Source organism: Lolium rigidum, chromosome 6 (genome assembly GCF_022539505.1).
Source record: "Lolium rigidum isolate FL_2022 chromosome 6, APGP_CSIRO_Lrig_0.1, whole genome shotgun sequence".
In the NCBI taxonomy this organism is placed as follows: domain Eukaryota; kingdom Viridiplantae; phylum Streptophyta; class Magnoliopsida; order Poales; family Poaceae; genus Lolium; species Lolium rigidum.
This window is the reverse complement of record NC_061513.1, coordinates 189,403,157-189,419,546: the sequence shown is the minus strand read 5'-3', so window position 1 is coordinate 189,419,546 and position 16,390 is coordinate 189,403,157. Positions and strand designations below refer to the sequence as shown.

The following is a 16,390-nucleotide window of genomic DNA, read 5'->3' as shown; positions in this document are numbered from 1 at the left end:
CCGCTCCAAAAATGTCGAGCTCGTCCTCCCGCAAGATCTCCGCGGCGAACGGCTTCGGCCGCGGCAGCCTCACCGTGTCGGAGGCGTGAGCGTTGTACCACGCCCAGTATCCAGTCCCGCCGGACATGCGGCTGCCAAGCAGCGGCGGCTGGAAGATGGCCGTGAACGACATTGGCGTCCCACCGCCGTCGAAGCCGGGCACGGAGCAATGGAGGGACGCCATCGAGGCCCGGCGGGATCAACTCACCGCCAAGGAGCGGTTGGATCCGACGTGGGCGGCCAACAACAACGACGCCTGGTGGAAGACGTACTTCAAGGCGAAGTACGACATCGAGATGTACAGCACCGACGGGCTCGTCGACGGGCCCAACAGCTGGAACTAGGACGGTCGCGCCCTGTTCTGGGGCGTTCCGGGGCGCACCCTCGAGAACGTCATCCACGACATCCGCAACGGCGCTCCAAGGTGAGAGATGCCGTCGTCACCGCCACCGTCTCTCGAGGAGGACCACCGCAATGGCAGCCGAGGAGGACGAGTACGGCGCGATCGACGCCGTCCTCGTCGTACCGCTCGGCGCCCTACAGCGTCCCCAAACGCGAGGTGAAGGAGGAGCCGGCGACGCCCGTCAACACGAGGCGTGGCGGCAGCGGCAGCCGGCGGCAGCAAGAGAGGCGCGGCGGCGCCCTCCTCATCCCGAAGCCGGAGGTGAAGGAGGAGCCGGAGGAAGCGGCGCAGGCGGCGCTGCTGGCGGAGTACGAGCGGCAGCAGCGGCTCATCGCCAGCAGCGACGACCCCGAGGACTGCCCAGGGCTGCGGGCGGCGTGCTTGGCGTCCATTAACGACAAGGACGCCTGGAGGGGCGACCTCGACATGGCGATCGCCATGTCCATCCGCGACTCCGGCAAGCTGCTGGTGGACCTCACCGACGACGACGAGGCAGGACCAAGCGGCTTGGTGAAGGACGAGCCCGTCGACGAGCGCGTCAAGCAGGAGGTCGTCACCGACGACATGTACAACTTCCAGCAGTACTACGACGCCTCCAGCCGCCGCAAGTACTTCTAGATTAGGTTTAGTTTAAATTTAGTCAAATTTCTTTCGAATCTATGTAAGTTTAAAATTTCCAAAATTTTGTTTGGGGGACGCGACTGCGGAGCGACGTCCCCCAAACGCGGCACGAACAAAACATGTCCCCCAAACGCTCAATCCGGCGCGTTTTGGGGAACGGTTCGGGGGACGCGAGTGGAGATGCTCTAATATTTTCCTTCTTCAGACTCATGCCATGCAGAAGCTGTAACACCCCACATACCTCTGGGCCGCAGTCAAATGATGGACTGCTCAAATGGGCTCGGCCCAACAGACCAAGCTGTGGAGAGGACGTGATAAAGTGACATCGTTGGTTTTTCTCAAAAAAAAAAAAGTGACATCGTTGGTCAAACGAGAAGGCATCGAAGTATCGAACAAACTAGAACCAGATTGGTCTTCTTCCTCATCTCGTCTCCGCCCCCCCTCGTGTCCGTACGAGTGTATCTCTTTTGCTCCTCTACCCTGGATTCTGTGCTCTTCCCATCCTTAATTCCCTTCTCTGGATTGTGTCCTGTATCTTTTGGTGATGATCTGCTCATGTCCACCCGTGGGACGTGACAATATGGTATCAGAGCTTTGAGCGATCTGATTTTGCTTGCATGATCTCTCGGTCAATACCAGTAATATCGATGGAGACGGTTGCTGATTACCCTCGGGTTTGATCCGGTGTGATTCCCGATCTGCGTTTGGTTGATTGGGAGGGAGGTGGCTACGGCTCTATTCAAAGTGGGTGCTGTTTGGAAGGTGCCCACCACATGTTTGACGAAATGTCTGGGTGCCTGAAGTCAACTACCAGCTGTGTCCTGCAAGTGACTGTCACTCATCTGATCCACCCGGAAGAGGTGCTTCACCAGGTTTTTGATGTGTATGGCGTGACCGAGTTGTGTGTGCTGCAGAGATCCACTTATCTGGAGGTGTTTGTAGAGTTTCAGTCCGGGCTCGAGGCAGGCCAGGCTCAAAGGGCTCTGCATGGACGATGCATCTATGATGGTTGCTGCCTCCTCGACATCCAGCACGCATCACCGTCCATCTCTGTAATCACGCTGGACAACTCAAGACCAATGGTTGTTGACTGGGATCAAGTTGAAGTGACACCAGCGGATGTTGCATCGGTGACATGCAACCTGGCATCTTCAACACCACTAACTATACATTCTGGCAGCGCAAAGGAGTCCACACCAGTAGTCCTTGAAGATGCCAGTCCCATGCACCACCCTGTGTCGCTGGTAGCAGCAGCCACCAACCAGTTGCTCGACAGAAGGCCAGTTACACCAGATGACAGGAAGCAAGCGCCAGCGAAAAATGAGTTATCCAGTGCAGTAGAGGTAATTGACAGAACACCCGAGAGGACAAGAAATGGGGAGATGCTTCGCAGATTTGTCAAGTGGGTATCTCGAGTACGTATTGGACGACGTCCTGTGCGCTGGGAACTGAGGACTAAGTTCCGCAACTCTGCAACCATGCCATCAACACCTCCCGTGCCGCCACGGCCGCCCGATCAGCCTGTCTATCACTTGGATATTTGTTCACCCCCTCGGACACCTTCTCCACCTGATCGTCCAGATCAACCTCCACGTATTGAGTTTTGTTCTGCACATATGGTGCTTGAGTGTCCTATTGCACATATGCCACAGTTCAATTTAGAGCAGCACATGCATGGAGACATCATTATTTCTTCTAAAGATACGAAGTTGGTGGGCATCAAGGAAATGCACATTTCTCAACCATTTGTTGACGCTTGTTGGATAGAAGGCTATGGATGGCGTCCACCTGAGCTGCTTCTTGCAAATCAATGTTTGCCGTGTTGTGCCTCAACTGCTTTCTTATTCCAAAATGGGAGTCTAGAGAACGTCCATTTAACCATAAGACAGTGGGATCCAGGCATTTTGGGGATTCTTTCCAAGGGGTTTCTGTCATTTATTCGCAAAGTTCCAGGCTGCAGTCTCTGCGCATGGAGATCCTATCAGTTGTTAGCTCTTCACTTGATGGGTGCACATGCACAACTGTCTGCATGCGCCCTAAAGATATTTGGGTCACAGGTGGTTATGAGATTTTCTAGAGAAAATTTTGATACTGCAACTAAGAATATGCTCACCAGAAAGCATCAGGATTATGTCAACTGGGCATCAATGACCCACATTAAAATGGTAAAGTCAGTTCAACTTCTCTACTTTGAGAGAAAGAAAATATGTCATGATGCATTTGTACCAGCTGGAGCAGAATTATTACCTCATGAGAGATCTCCTAGTCCTAGTGCAATACGAGTAGCACAACTTGCCAACCATGGTGTGGATTATAATATCTTTCAACTGATTGTTACTTGCGGAGATGTAAACGTTGCCCAAAACATGCATTTCCTTACTGCTTGTCGGCCAATTGAAGAACAAAATGGTCTTCTCCATAAGCTGCTGGGTCAGAACGTGATCTTGACCGAAGACAAGATACACATGACAGGCCCAAACAAGGAGTTGAACTGTGGTAATTCAGTCATTGTGTCTACAACTGTGAGAGCCAATGCAAGTATAGAGCAGATCACTCATGTGTTTGTGGTACTTCCTAAATTGCTGCTGCCACTTCAACAACCACAAGGGCTTTATCCTTTTACTATTCCTGAACTTCATGATGTGCCTTGTGTCGAGGTCTTGGAAGCACACCTACAGTGGTATCCAGGTGGGTTCTAATCCGTTATGATGCAGAGGATTGGTGCTCATGCATACAAATTGATCATAGCCATGGACGACTTGTCAACTCTTTGGGATCCAGGCATAGTTTCAATCTATTGGTCAGTTGTGCCAATTTGGGACAAGGCCATGCGACGTCAATACCAAAGTGGGAGCTTCACCTTGTTACAGCCTGAGCACGCCATTGCTTGGGAACAAGCAATGTTTTGCCGGGGCGGTAGTGTAACACCCCACATACCTCTGGGCCGCAGTCAAATGATGGACTGCTCACACGGGCTCGGCCCAACAGACCAAACGAGAAGGCATCGAACAGACTAGAACCAGATTGGTCTTCTTCCTCATCTCGTCTCCGCCCCCCCTCGTGTTCGGACGAGTGTATCTCTTTTGCTCCTCTACCCTGGATTTTGTGCTCTTCCCATCCTTAATTCCCTTCTCTGGAGTGTGTCCTGTATCTTTTGGTGATGATTTGCTCATGTCCACCCGTGGGACGTGACAGAAGCATATTGCTTATCGATGATACCAGATCAATCAGAGTCGGTGCCATGTTGCTGCAGTGCCGGGCTCCGGCAGATTTCATTTTCCATATAATTGGATCGGTCAGAGTTGTGATCAGGCCACCGTATACCAATACATCTAGCATACGAGATTTCTCCTTGCACCAGAAATTATCAAACAGAGTTGGGATCAGGATGTTGTAGCTCAACGCTTCGGAAAATTGCCAGAGCCGGCAGCTGGATGCGCACTAGAAGAGGTGGCCAGCTTGAATCAATCAATGTAGATCAGTATGCTTGGCCGCCAGATTGAACTCATCATCGCAGCTAGATGGTATTCCACAATGATAAAAAAAATCGCAGATCCGAAGTGCAAAGTCATGTGCAAGCAGGCGTGACCAAAGGCGCACGAGAAGAGGTGGCCAGCTTGAATCAATCGATGTAGATCAGTATGCATGACGTCCAGATGAAACTCATCATCACAAGTAGATGGCCGCGAGGAGCTCGACGTGATAATGTCTCCGGTCCAGGCAGAGGGGGCGATTGATAAATGGCGACTGCACAAGCCCTCATACATCTCTTATAGACACATATGCATCAACGGCGCAAAGCGTGGAGTTCTTTGAACCCAGCCATTAGCACTAGATGGGACGCTCTCTACAACATACGAGCAGCGATGACCTGAAGAAACAGAACCACAGAGTGGTGATGAATCTATGATGATGTGGAGTATCATGTGCATGTGGGCAGCTCCATCTAGATATCACGCCGCCGGCAGCGATGCGGCACGCAGGGCTGACGGCCGGTCTGTTCGCCGTAAGGTAGTGTTTCAATCTCAAGACGAGAAATCCACGCTGCAGTTACCGTTGCCGTAGTATTCCGATCCAATGGCATGTCTCAAGGCATGATGCCGCCGTCGTCACCGTATTTGCATCGATATGCTCAGGCTGGATCAAGTTTCTCATGCGCATCAACGTTGTTATCTTCGCCTCATGCATACAACATGCTGGATGCATCAAGGGTTGAATCCATCGATGGAATTTGACTTCATAATGCACCAAGCGGGACAGCCAAAGGCAGGTAATGCAACGCTAGCTTTTCTTTTGTTGCTCCATCAGTTTATTTATTTAGAATACAGCATAGATCTGTCAGATCAATTTGGGTCCAGGTTATTTTGTTCCACATCATCAAACGTACGGAGGAGAGAGAGCAGGCGAGAGGAAGCAACGCATGCAAATGGGGAGGCTTTTCCAAGAAGGTCGCTTCCTACTTACTAATTTTAGTGAGCCTCCATGCATGATACCTTCATGAGGTATCTCTGGTCCCGTCTTTATAAACATGATATTTGTGTAAGCACGTAAATACTTATTAATTTATAACTTGTGTTTGAATCAATTTCCGCTAATAATGTATGCATTCTTCATAAAAGATGACTAATATATGAGTTGTTGTCATGAGATATCAATTTTGGTATTCTTATTTGAAAATACTTTCTTTGTCCATAATTGGGTGTCTCAACTTTGTCTAAAAAGGGGAGCTCGGTGCATGAAGCTCGCGCTTTGCGTGGGGTTCGGGGAGTGTTCGGACCACATTTATATCTAGACCTAATATAGCATATACATACATCCAGATTTTGACAATATTGAGATGCCCTTTTATGGACGTACGGAATAGATGGATTTGAAAATGAAGCAAAAGAAAAATTGTAAGAAACCCCACATGTGAATCTCAGATTATGTAAGCATTTTATCATGGCTCCGGGATATATATTCGTTAAGCTATTCAATAAAAAAAATCTACACGTTATATCCAGATGTCTTAGCTTTAATGTACCTTTACATGTTACAGTTAAAATAATTTACATTGATTAAGTTAAATAGTTAGGTGCACTAGGGGCTCCTAAATTTTCAGGATGTCCCGTTGCTCCTGCATCACAGAAAATTGTTATCAAGATCCGTAACAGCAATAATGACATCATCTTGGTTACCGAAGTGAAAATGTGAGATGTCTTAGTTACCTCTTTTGTTTACACTTTTTAGACCTGGATGACAATTTTTAAGGGTACACCAGATACGTGGCACATTCAAAATGTTTTAGGGACCCATGATGCGCTTCACTGTAAATTGAAGTACATACATGAATTTTGACTTAATTATATCTTTAAATTGCACTGAATCTGTTGCCACAATTCAATATTCATAGGGTCGATCCGTTGGAATGTTGATAATTGAAACAATACAATATTACACAATGAATTCATGTATTTTGAAACATTTCTAATATATATACTTCTCTCTATGTACGGTTCTTAAAAAATATTTTTACGGGTTTTATTAATCATATAAATTTGCGGACCTACATGGCTACACTTAAATACTTATGTATTGCATATGGACTTACAATCCTAACCTCAGGTGAAGAGACAAAAAAATATTGTGCACAAGAAGATTAAATGATTTTATATTACATATTGTTGACAACCTACATGGTTACATTTTGACATTGTGTATCGGATATTACTGATGGATCTGAAAAGAGCAATCTAATCTTCAGAAAAGGTCAGCGCTCATTTAGATTATGTGTGGAATACATTATGCTGCTTACAGTGCTTTGGTTATGTAAATCTTATCATAACAAATGCCGATTATGCTTGCTCATGTTGCTAAATATATTCACAACGGTGACAAATATTGACTGGAGTTTGTTGATTATTTTCAGTTTGGGGTTGCCTGATACAATCTATACCTAATAATAAAGGAGCTAACGTTTCCGTGGTTTGGTCCGTCCTTGTGCGCTTTCGTCCATCCTTAAAACCGTTTTCGTCCGTCCTACTACTACCACCCGCAATAGGATTTCCTCCGTGTACTTCGTTCGTCCCTGCCCCGTCTCTTGGACATCCCAACCTACCGTGTCAGAGTCCAACTCTGTCGTCCCTGACCCGTCCCGCAGGGACTCTTCCTTCCGGCACGGAAATAAATCACAACAATGGCGCTGGTTTCTCGTGCAGATCAATCATCCCTCCGTGATCTCCCGAGAGCCAACACGGCAGAGGTACAGGAAGGAGGAAGACCAGGGCCGTCGTCCTGGCCGTTGCGTGAATCGAGTCGAGGGAGAGCTCGATGCCCACCGCCAGAAACTCAAAGCCGTCACTGCAAGGGATCGACGTATCTATATTTATACCAGCACAATTTGCGAAGATGATCGTGATATCCATACCAACATAATCAATGCAATCTTGGCCGGCGAGTTGTGAATCAATCGGCTTTTCCGAGCGGATCCGATTAAGATCAAGTTCGTGGCAACGCACGTCTATCTGGATGAAGTCGAGGGCTATGACGGTGGAGCCGCCGAGGGCTTGGTGATCGCCATTAACTAGGGCTCTACGGAGCGACCATGATCGGTTGGCTGCCCGGAGTGGAGGATTCATCGACATGATGTTGGCGTACTGGCGCTCCAGTAATCCAAACGTCTTAGGAGGGCACTGCTCATGACAATCCACGGTGGAATCGGGTTGATGGTTTGCTGTTGTGTTTTCAGTGTTAAAGAGAGATTACAGATTTGAGGTGATTGAGAGGAGTAATGTGGTAAGGGATCGAGAGAAGCTGGGACAGACGCGATGCACTATCAGGTGATTGACAGAAATTCTTGAAAAAAAAGGTGATTGACAGAGATCGTGCGGTGAGGGACCAGGAGAAACTGGGACAGATGCACATAGCTTCTGGCCTGGCGTGGTTATATCTGTGTTCATGAATCATGAGTGACTTCTTTATTCATTCTGGTTCTCTATCAATTTGTGTGATAGAGCAGACACGCGGTATTGATAGAACATGGGAAGTGAAGATCGATGAGATGGCCCTGTCGTAGTTCCATACCATGTGCATCTAGATAGGATTGGACACTGCACATGACAGGCATGAGCATGATTTCAAGCTGGGTCAATTAAGGAAGAAGAAATTCAACTGCATGCGCCGGTCTTCTACCGAATACTGACCGAGATCAGTGAGACCGAGATAAGATTGATGAGTGCCACTTCCTAATTCAGTTAATTCTCCAGCCTGACCACTACTTTGTTTTGCTACTGAATTATCATCTAGAAATAGCTTGATTTAATTACCTGGGACGTATATATGTACTTATGTCCATAAGAGGACATAACATGCATACATGTAAGTCTGGACACGAGCTGGCTCGGCCCAGGCCCGGTGCGAGCTGCACTTTAGCTCGCCCAAATTGAGCTCGGCTCGGTCTGGCTCGTTTGGCCAACAAGTTGCAAAATTAGGCTCGGCCCGAGCTTTGCACTAGATCGGTCTAGCTCGGTGCAGCTCGATCGCGAGCCTGGCCTCCTGAGACACTGACGAGTGGGCTCTTCTTCTCTGGTACCGGTGCAGTGCAGGGCAGCTGTCCGAGGTGACGCCGGTAAGTGCTCAGCGACTAGCCTCAGGTGTCAGGTGCGTGAAATAGGACCTCGTTCGACACTAGCAACAGCCTGTGTGATTTTCCAAGTTTGCAAGACAAGCTTAGTTAAAAATTTAGTCGAGCTATCCTCTTATTTCTTTTCATCTAAACACGTTTTGCCAAGGTAAATTCAATTCACTGTGCTAACTAATTATGTGCCCTGCTTATTTAAAACCGGATGGCTAAGGTTTCTTGCGGTCCAACATTTTTTTGGACAAATTTATCCTCCCACCAAAATTCATATTACTCCAAAATACGGTACCGTTTCGTTTATTTTGTCCGCGTCGCCTCTGCCGGTCCTCGAAGACGAAATCGATTCTGGATTTCTTTCCCCTTTCTCAATTCAGGTCAGATCGATCGCGTAAAAACGCCACGGGATGCTGAAGGGAGCCTCCAGATGAAGGGAAGTGGGAGTGGAGTGGTCAGAGCTGCATTGGTAGAGCCGCGCCCCTCGGCCTCCCGCCGCCGTCTCTCCAACACCAGGGAAGGCGTGCGTTGCCACTACCCCACCCTTCCTTGCAGCCGCTGGCCGCAGTCAGACGAGAAGGTCAGGATGCGGTGGCGCCTGATCTCCAAGCATCGTCGAGCGCGCTCAGCTGCTGCTGCTGGAGATGCAGCCGTAGGTTGGTGGCTGTCTCCTGGTTCTGCTACGCTACTGGGAATTTTTCTTGTCCGATGTATACGATTAGCTGAGGGCTGGCTCTCTTTACTTGGACTTCATCTGTGTTTGTCTTCTCATGAGAAGAAAGGGGAACAAAATGCGGTTGGGTCAAAGATTTTTTTTCTTGTCACAGGATCTACATCTATTTCTTTTCTTTGTTCTTGGAAGCAAAATTTCCGAGGCCGCTTCTGCTGAAATTGTTCTTCTTGCTACTGTCATTCCTCGAATCTGGATGTACCATTCCCATGAGCCTCATTCTGTTTGTTTTTTCTGAACTTTCAGTGGCGCACGATTCTAAATTTTGTTTTGCTTGCATGTGGTTCTGAACAAGACTAGAATGTGAGGTTGGTTTTGTTGTGGTAGATGAATTTTAAACACCAATGAAGTCACCATTGCTGAGAGGCGAGTTCAAGCGGTAGGGAGAAAATGGAAGTAAAAGAAATGATGCTGGCGATATGGAAGAGGCGTTATGCGGTGGACCGCCAATCTGGGAGAGCTGGGGTGCGGCAAGGTGAAGCAGGAGCTGCTCGCAGAAATTGCTCGGAAGAAGGCAGACAATGAACTACCAAACAAGAGAGAAAAGAGATGAATCACTATAGATTTTGAGAAAGAAGTCAACACTCAACAATGGCATAGAAATATCAATTGCATGTTTCTTACGCCAATCGATTCCATAACTGCAACAACAATGAGAAGTGAATATATTAAAAGTGTAGTTCGTTATTTGAATCTTTTGACAGAATAAAGTGATTTGGTGCAGGTCAAAAAAATACGGTAGACTTATCTTTGAAAGAAAAACGATTAATCTGATAATTTAGGAGATGTAATTTAGTCCGTGGCAGCGCACGGGTATTGTCCTAGTCTATATCTATATCTGGTAATAAAGGAACTATGCTTTCTACCAAAATTTTCGTCCAACTTTTCGTTGGACCGTTTTACCCTCCCACCAAATCACATATAACAAGCTGTGGCATAGTACCGGTTCGTTGCTTCTTTTTGTATTCGGTATATTTTCGTCCACACGGAAGAGCTGGGTGATGTGGGCCGAACAGCCCAATACACTAGCCAGAATCAATAGAGCCAATTCACGAGGTCTCGGTTCGTAAATCCTATGTCTCGGGTCTTCTTATGTTCCTGTTGTTAGTCCCACCTCGGTTTTTCATAGGGATTTCCACCAATTCATATACCACGAAAATTTGCGTATTATCAGCAAGGTGTGTCTACTTGATTAACAGTGATATTTGGGTGTGAGCTAAGAGCGAGACTGACAGCGGATGCCGCCGAGATGGAAGGAAATTCGCGGACGCAGACGGTCCGATAAAAATCTCAAAGAGGGAATGGAAAAAAGGGGAACGAAATTCGCAGACGCAGACGGCCCGATAAAAATCTCAGAGAGGGAATGGAATGGAAAAAGGGAAAGCTCCAATGTTGTAATCAATGGCGCCGATAGAAATCTCAGAGAGGAAATGGAAAAAGGAAGCTCCAATGTTGTAATCAATGGCGCCGATCTAGGCCGCCAAGCTCGAACCCCCGATGAATCGGACTACTCGGCCGTAGAGCGTGAAGGGGGGCGTCAAGGGGTGAAGGGAGGAGGCACCCTTATTATCTGTTCTGACTTTCCCTCAAAAAAAAATCTGTTCTGACTACTTGGGTTTAAATCATGCATGTGCTGGTTTTCAGGTGACTGCCAAAGAATTCTTGTCACAGGTTTGCATGTTGTTGTCGGCAGCTGGTACCTGGGTGTAAATTAGGATGTTAGGGCATCTCCAGCGGGCGCGACGCAAATGGTCGCTGAGCGACCGTTTTCGTCCGCCGTGACCGGAAATGCGTCTGGGTCCTGCTCCAGCGGAGCGACGCAAAGTGACCGGCCCGTCCGCGGAGACGCAAACCTGGCCGTAGGACCCGCGCGTCAGTGGCAGGGAGGCCGATATTATTCCCGCCACTGGCCATTCCCCGCGCGAAAAAGCAAACTAGACCGGCGCGAAACAGTCCAGAAGCGATGGACGTCCTCGCCGCCGCAGCCACCGCCATGGATGCGGATCAAACCCTCGCCGCCGCACCCGCCGCCGCCCCACACTCCCCCGTAGCCACGACCGTAGCCACAATGGAGGATCCGCCGGAAGCAAAGCGGGCCGGCACCGGCGGCGGCCGGGAGGCAAAGGCGAAGGCGGCAAAGAAGTTGCTCTCCCCGGAGGAGAAATGATGGAGGCCGCGAAACGTCGCACCCGGCGCAGGAACCAGAAGATGAAGAGTGCCGCGGCCGCCAACCAGCAGGCGTGGCAGATGCAGATCAAGGCCGGCGTCGCGCAAGTAGCCCTCCATCCGACCTTGGCGGAGGGCTACATGCTCGTCAAGAGAGAGGGCATCGCCGGCGTCGCTCCTCCGGCCTCTTCGGTCAGCTCGGTAAGTTCCCAGCTGCGTCCTGGAACTCCCGCTCCCTTGCAGGGCCACCCGGCGTCGCGGTTCGCGTCCGGACTGCCGCCGGTGGAGTTGACCGGGGCGTCTTCGTTGTTCAACGAGGTGGCGGTTCCCGACCTCAACCGGACGCCTAGAAGCGGTGACTCCAGCTCAGGCGCGACACAGAAGACGCGCCAGGTGCCGGAGGAGAGCATGCCACAGCCCCACATCCTGTTTGACGAAATGGCGCCGGCTGCCCCGACGATGGACGACCCGGTACGTGAGCTCTCTCAATGTGTGCGTTCGCCGTGTTTCATGCATCTGACGTCCGGTGATTCGTAGGAGTATTGGAAGGACCGCCGTGAGGCTGACATCCAGGAAATTATCTACGGCGGCAGCTTCGTTCGCGGTGATCCGGCCGGGACAGGCCCGCAGGAAGACTGGGCGCTAACGGCAGATGAACACGCGGAGGACATCGAAACCGCACGCCTGTTCGCCACCCAGCAGACGCAGCCAACACCCGTGTTCGTGGACGACTTCGACGACGAGGCGCCAACAAAGCCTGCCAAGAAGAAGGGGGAGAGCCGCAGGACACAAGGCTTCGTCGACCAGGAGGACAAGTGCTTGTGCGAAGCATGGCTTGCATCGAGCCATGATTGCATTAATGGCGCGCAACAAAAGGGCAAGGTCTATTGGGCCAAGGTCTTGCAGCAGTACGACGAGACCAGGCTGCACCCGCCCTACCATATCACAAGCCCTCGGACGGAAGAGTCCCTCCGAAAAAGATGGAACTACATCAAGCAAGAGACAAGCAAGTTCTGCTCGGCGGTCGAACATGCTATTAACAACCCTGTAAGCGGCGCTGGCGTCATGACAGTGGTAAACATGATAGAACCATCATCATTCAACACTATTTGCATCATTGTATGTACATCATTGGCGGCTATGAATGCAGGTATCCCGCGCCCTGGAGAAGTTCAGGGCGACGCATAAGAAGGGCTTCCATATGGTCCATTGCTGGAACGTGCTGAAGAACGCCAACAAGTGGATGACAAGCTATGCGGCCTACAACGAAGCTGTGAGGAATGGGACAACGATCAACCTCGACGGCGAGGACGATGATCAAGGCCGTCCAGCCCTTCCACCTCGTCCCCGAGGCCACAAGGCTACCAAGGCCGATCTACAGCGGGAGGCGCAGGCCCTTGCGTTCACCATGAGCATGGAGAAGATGATGGCCGACAATCGTGCCACCTTGGCTGCTAGGGACGAGAAGAGGCGTCTGAAAAAAGAGGTCGCAGCTGCCATCTAACAGAACCTCGCCAAAGAGGTGATTGAGGTCCAAAAGGCAGACGCCGAAGCCAAATTGCTTGACGCCGAGGCTAGGAGGATGGACGCCCAGGCCAAGATCCTTGCGGAGGACACTAGGATCATGCTAGCCGACTTCAGCAGCGTCGACGACGACACCAGGGCCTGGTTCATGAAGAGGCGCGCCGAAATCCACGCGCGAGACGCCTGATCGCCGGCGCCATGCGCCCAGCACCTTGGCCTCCTTTTGGACATTTTTATTGCTGTTCAGGCCTTGTTGTGCCCCTTTTGGTCTCCACTTTGCGCCGTCCGATATGCAAAGTGGGGTGAACTTGTTTCAGCCCTCAAATTTCGGCTGTAAAATTTGGTGCAAAAGTTGATGCGTGCTTCTATTTTTTGAATTCTGGCCTGCGCCTAAAATGCGTCGCCCCGCTGGAGCCAGCCCCAGACGCAAACGGACACGCGACCATTTTCGCGTCCGCCTCGCGACGCAAACGGACGCCCGCGGACATTTTGGTGTCCAAAATGCGTCGCGCCGCTGGAGATGCCCTTAGTGGATGAAGTTGATGGACATGCTTTCACGTATTTAGAATTCCGCAATACATATAAGAGTGGTATTTGTGATGATGCCTCGATGTTGAAAATGTTGCATAGCTGAATGTTCGTGCTAGATACTTCCGTAGTTTTCAAACTTTTGCTTGCACATATTCATTTATATAGATATTATTTACATACAGCCAGAAACGCAATTCATAGAGACCGACGTGGCGAAGACCCCTTGCAGTCAATATTTCTAAACGATATACTTCGGACGACGACGTCGTAGCAACGCACGGGCAATTTTCCTAGTCAATATTTAAGTGTATATCTTACATGTAGATAATGACCGCAAGGATAATACTACCAGCAGGTACAGTGCAACGGTGCGAGTGTACACGTGGATCCATCCTAGATGTAAATTCCGACATTCTAAGGATATTTAATGTAGAATACAAATGGCTATTTGGAGCTTTTTCTAACCAAAATAAAACATGGACCCGCACGTATAGTCACATATTGTGTAATGGAATAACATATACTTAATCAATGTAATTATTAATATGGATACTAATATTTAAATATTCACCCAAAAAATTCCGCATGAACTAAATAGATATTAAGTAAAACAGATTTAACTTGCAAAAAATCGAAAACATAACAACAAAATAGAGAAAAATAAATAGCCCATGCAGGTGCACGGGTTGACGACTAGTGACATCCAATTAGCTTGCAAGCATGTGACTGACTCACAAGGAATATCATATCACAGTACGAGTAAAGAGTACTTATCGGTAACAAGGTTGAACTAGGTATGGAGATACCGACGATCAAACTTCGGATAAGTAAAATATCGCGAGGCAAAGGAAATTGTTATTTTATGTAAATGGTTCTTTCGACCACGAAGTGATCGTTGAATATGTGGGAGCTATTATGGATCTCCAGGTCCCGCTATTATTTATTGATCGGAGAAGAGTCTCGATCATGTCCGCATTGTTCTCGAACTGTAGGGTGACACACTTAAGGTTTGATGTCATTTTAAGTAGATATGAAATATGGAATGGAGTTCGAATGTTATTCGGAGTCTCGGATGGGATCCAGGACATCACGAAGAGTTCCGGAATGGTCCGGAGATTAAGATTCATATATGGAAAGTCACATTCCAAGTTTGGTAGTGGTCCGGTGAATTTATGCAAGGTTATAGAAGTTTCTAGAATCATCCGGAATAAATCACTATGGAAGGAGGAGTCCCGGAGGGACTCCACCAACCCTAGCCAACCCACCAAGTGGGAAGGTGGAGTCCATGGTGGACTCCGCCTAGTTGGCCGGTGTCATTGCCTATTCGACGGTACCTCGGAGGCGGGATCCTCACGAGGAGGAAAAGAAGTAGGGTCCATCGGGCGGAGAGTCCTCGGGACGGTGGTACGCGATTTACCCAGCTTCGGAACACCTGCACGATGACAGGGCCTATTGCTGCTTGTCTGGAATTATTTGGGCACTTTCGCGTTGTTACAATGAGTTGTGGTTGTGCCTCTAGGGCTCCCGGGATCCGGCTTATAAAAGGCACCACGATCTAGGGTTTACACGGAGAGTCCTTGCCGGAATACAAGTTGCCTCACTACGGAATATTACATTGTTGTGCACGTCAAGGATCCGCCATTCCTTATACGCCGTACTGGATCCGGATACCCCTGATGGGCCAGGCCGGATCCGACTTCCAGAGTAGGTTGGTGGATCCGGCTCCTTGTTCCTGGGCTGGACTTCCTCCATCTTGATCTACAGCAACTGGGTCGCCCGATGGGCCATATGCCACCACCACCGTCTATGGGCCACCCGGGCTTGCCGGATCTAGCTACTGTCGATGGTACACCCATGAAGTATACCCACAACAGTGGCCCCCGGAGTTCTCTGAGGTTCACCTCTCATTTCCATCTTGCACGAACCATCTTCATGTATGGCAATCTTCCCGGAAACTTGGGGAAACTTGAAGAACTCCGACTTCATGAAACTTCCCTTTCCAGCTTGCATGCCGGAAAAATCCTTCATCCCGCGGGACTTCATCCTTCGACATCATCGTTACAACGAGTCTCCAGGTTACTACCCTGTAGAGATAATAACTTATCATTTGAAACTCGTACCCGGAACCTCAAAGGGTTCAAACGGTTCCGCCAATCTTGGCGCCATTTTCGGGTAATTCAAACGGTAACTTGATCCTTAGCCATTTTTACTGCTAGGGTTTTCGACACTTGTCCATCATCCAACGGCGCGATGCTTGCGTTCCGACCATAGGATGCGGAGCACGAATCTCATCCCGCGCCAATAAATATCCCCACCGCACACTCATAATCACCATTCTCCCCCTTATTCACCTCTCCTCCGAGCGCCGCCACCGAGCTTCCTGTTCCGCCGTGTCGAATTCTGCCGGAGTTTCATCGGAGCTCGCGTCACCGCACCGTGTTCTTCGTGTTCTTAACTTGAGCGAGCCACCGTAGAAAAACCTCGCCGCCGGCAACTCCGACCACCGCAGCTTCCATCTTCGGTAAGTATTCCAGCCTCAAGCTTCTCATCGGTGCTGGTAGGGATGACTAGTGAGTAGTGGTGGTTCCGACTAAGTTTAGTTTCCTTTCAATGTAGATGTCTTCTTCTACTCCGCCTCCTTCGCAGCCGGAGCTGGTCGCGGCTACGCCCATCTCTTCCGCCCCTCCGCCAATCATTCAAGTCTAGTTGGATCCTGCCAAAGGATCCGACAAATCCATAGAAGGAGCGAGCTCTAACCCGGCAG

The 16,390-nt window shown here is 49.4% G+C and overlaps 1 protein-coding gene across 3 annotated transcripts; it reads left to right on the top strand.

Annotated features, from left to right (window-relative positions):
* The first annotated feature begins 1,462 nt into the window (after nucleotides 1-1,462).
* LOC124667129 lies at nucleotides 1,463-6,693 on the top strand. 3 transcript variants are annotated; one of them, XM_047204457.1, is made up of 3 exons: nucleotides 1,463-5,333; nucleotides 5,422-5,511; nucleotides 6,668-6,693. In XM_047204457.1, exon 1 carries the CDS (start codon nucleotides 1,837-1,839, stop codon nucleotides 3,760-3,762), a length of 1,926 nt encoding a protein of 641 aa, XP_047060413.1. In that variant the 5' UTR covers nucleotides 1,463-1,836; the 3' UTR covers nucleotides 3,763-5,333; nucleotides 5,422-5,511; nucleotides 6,668-6,693. The 3 variants fall into 3 exon arrangements, with proteins under 3 accessions (XP_047060413.1, XP_047060414.1, XP_047060412.1); XM_047204458.1 differs by lacking the exon at nucleotides 6,668-6,693 and having other exon boundaries at nucleotides 1,463-2,299; nucleotides 2,351-5,333; nucleotides 5,422-5,725; XM_047204456.1 differs by lacking the exon at nucleotides 6,668-6,693 and having other exon boundaries at nucleotides 5,422-5,724.
* The last annotated feature ends 9,697 nt before the right edge of the window (nucleotides 6,694-16,390 follow it).

Coding starts and splice junctions, on each gene's coding strand:
- LOC124667129 (XM_047204457.1), top strand. CDS start 1,837: ATGTTTGACGAAATGTCTGGGTGCCTGAAGTCAACTACCAGCTGTGTC.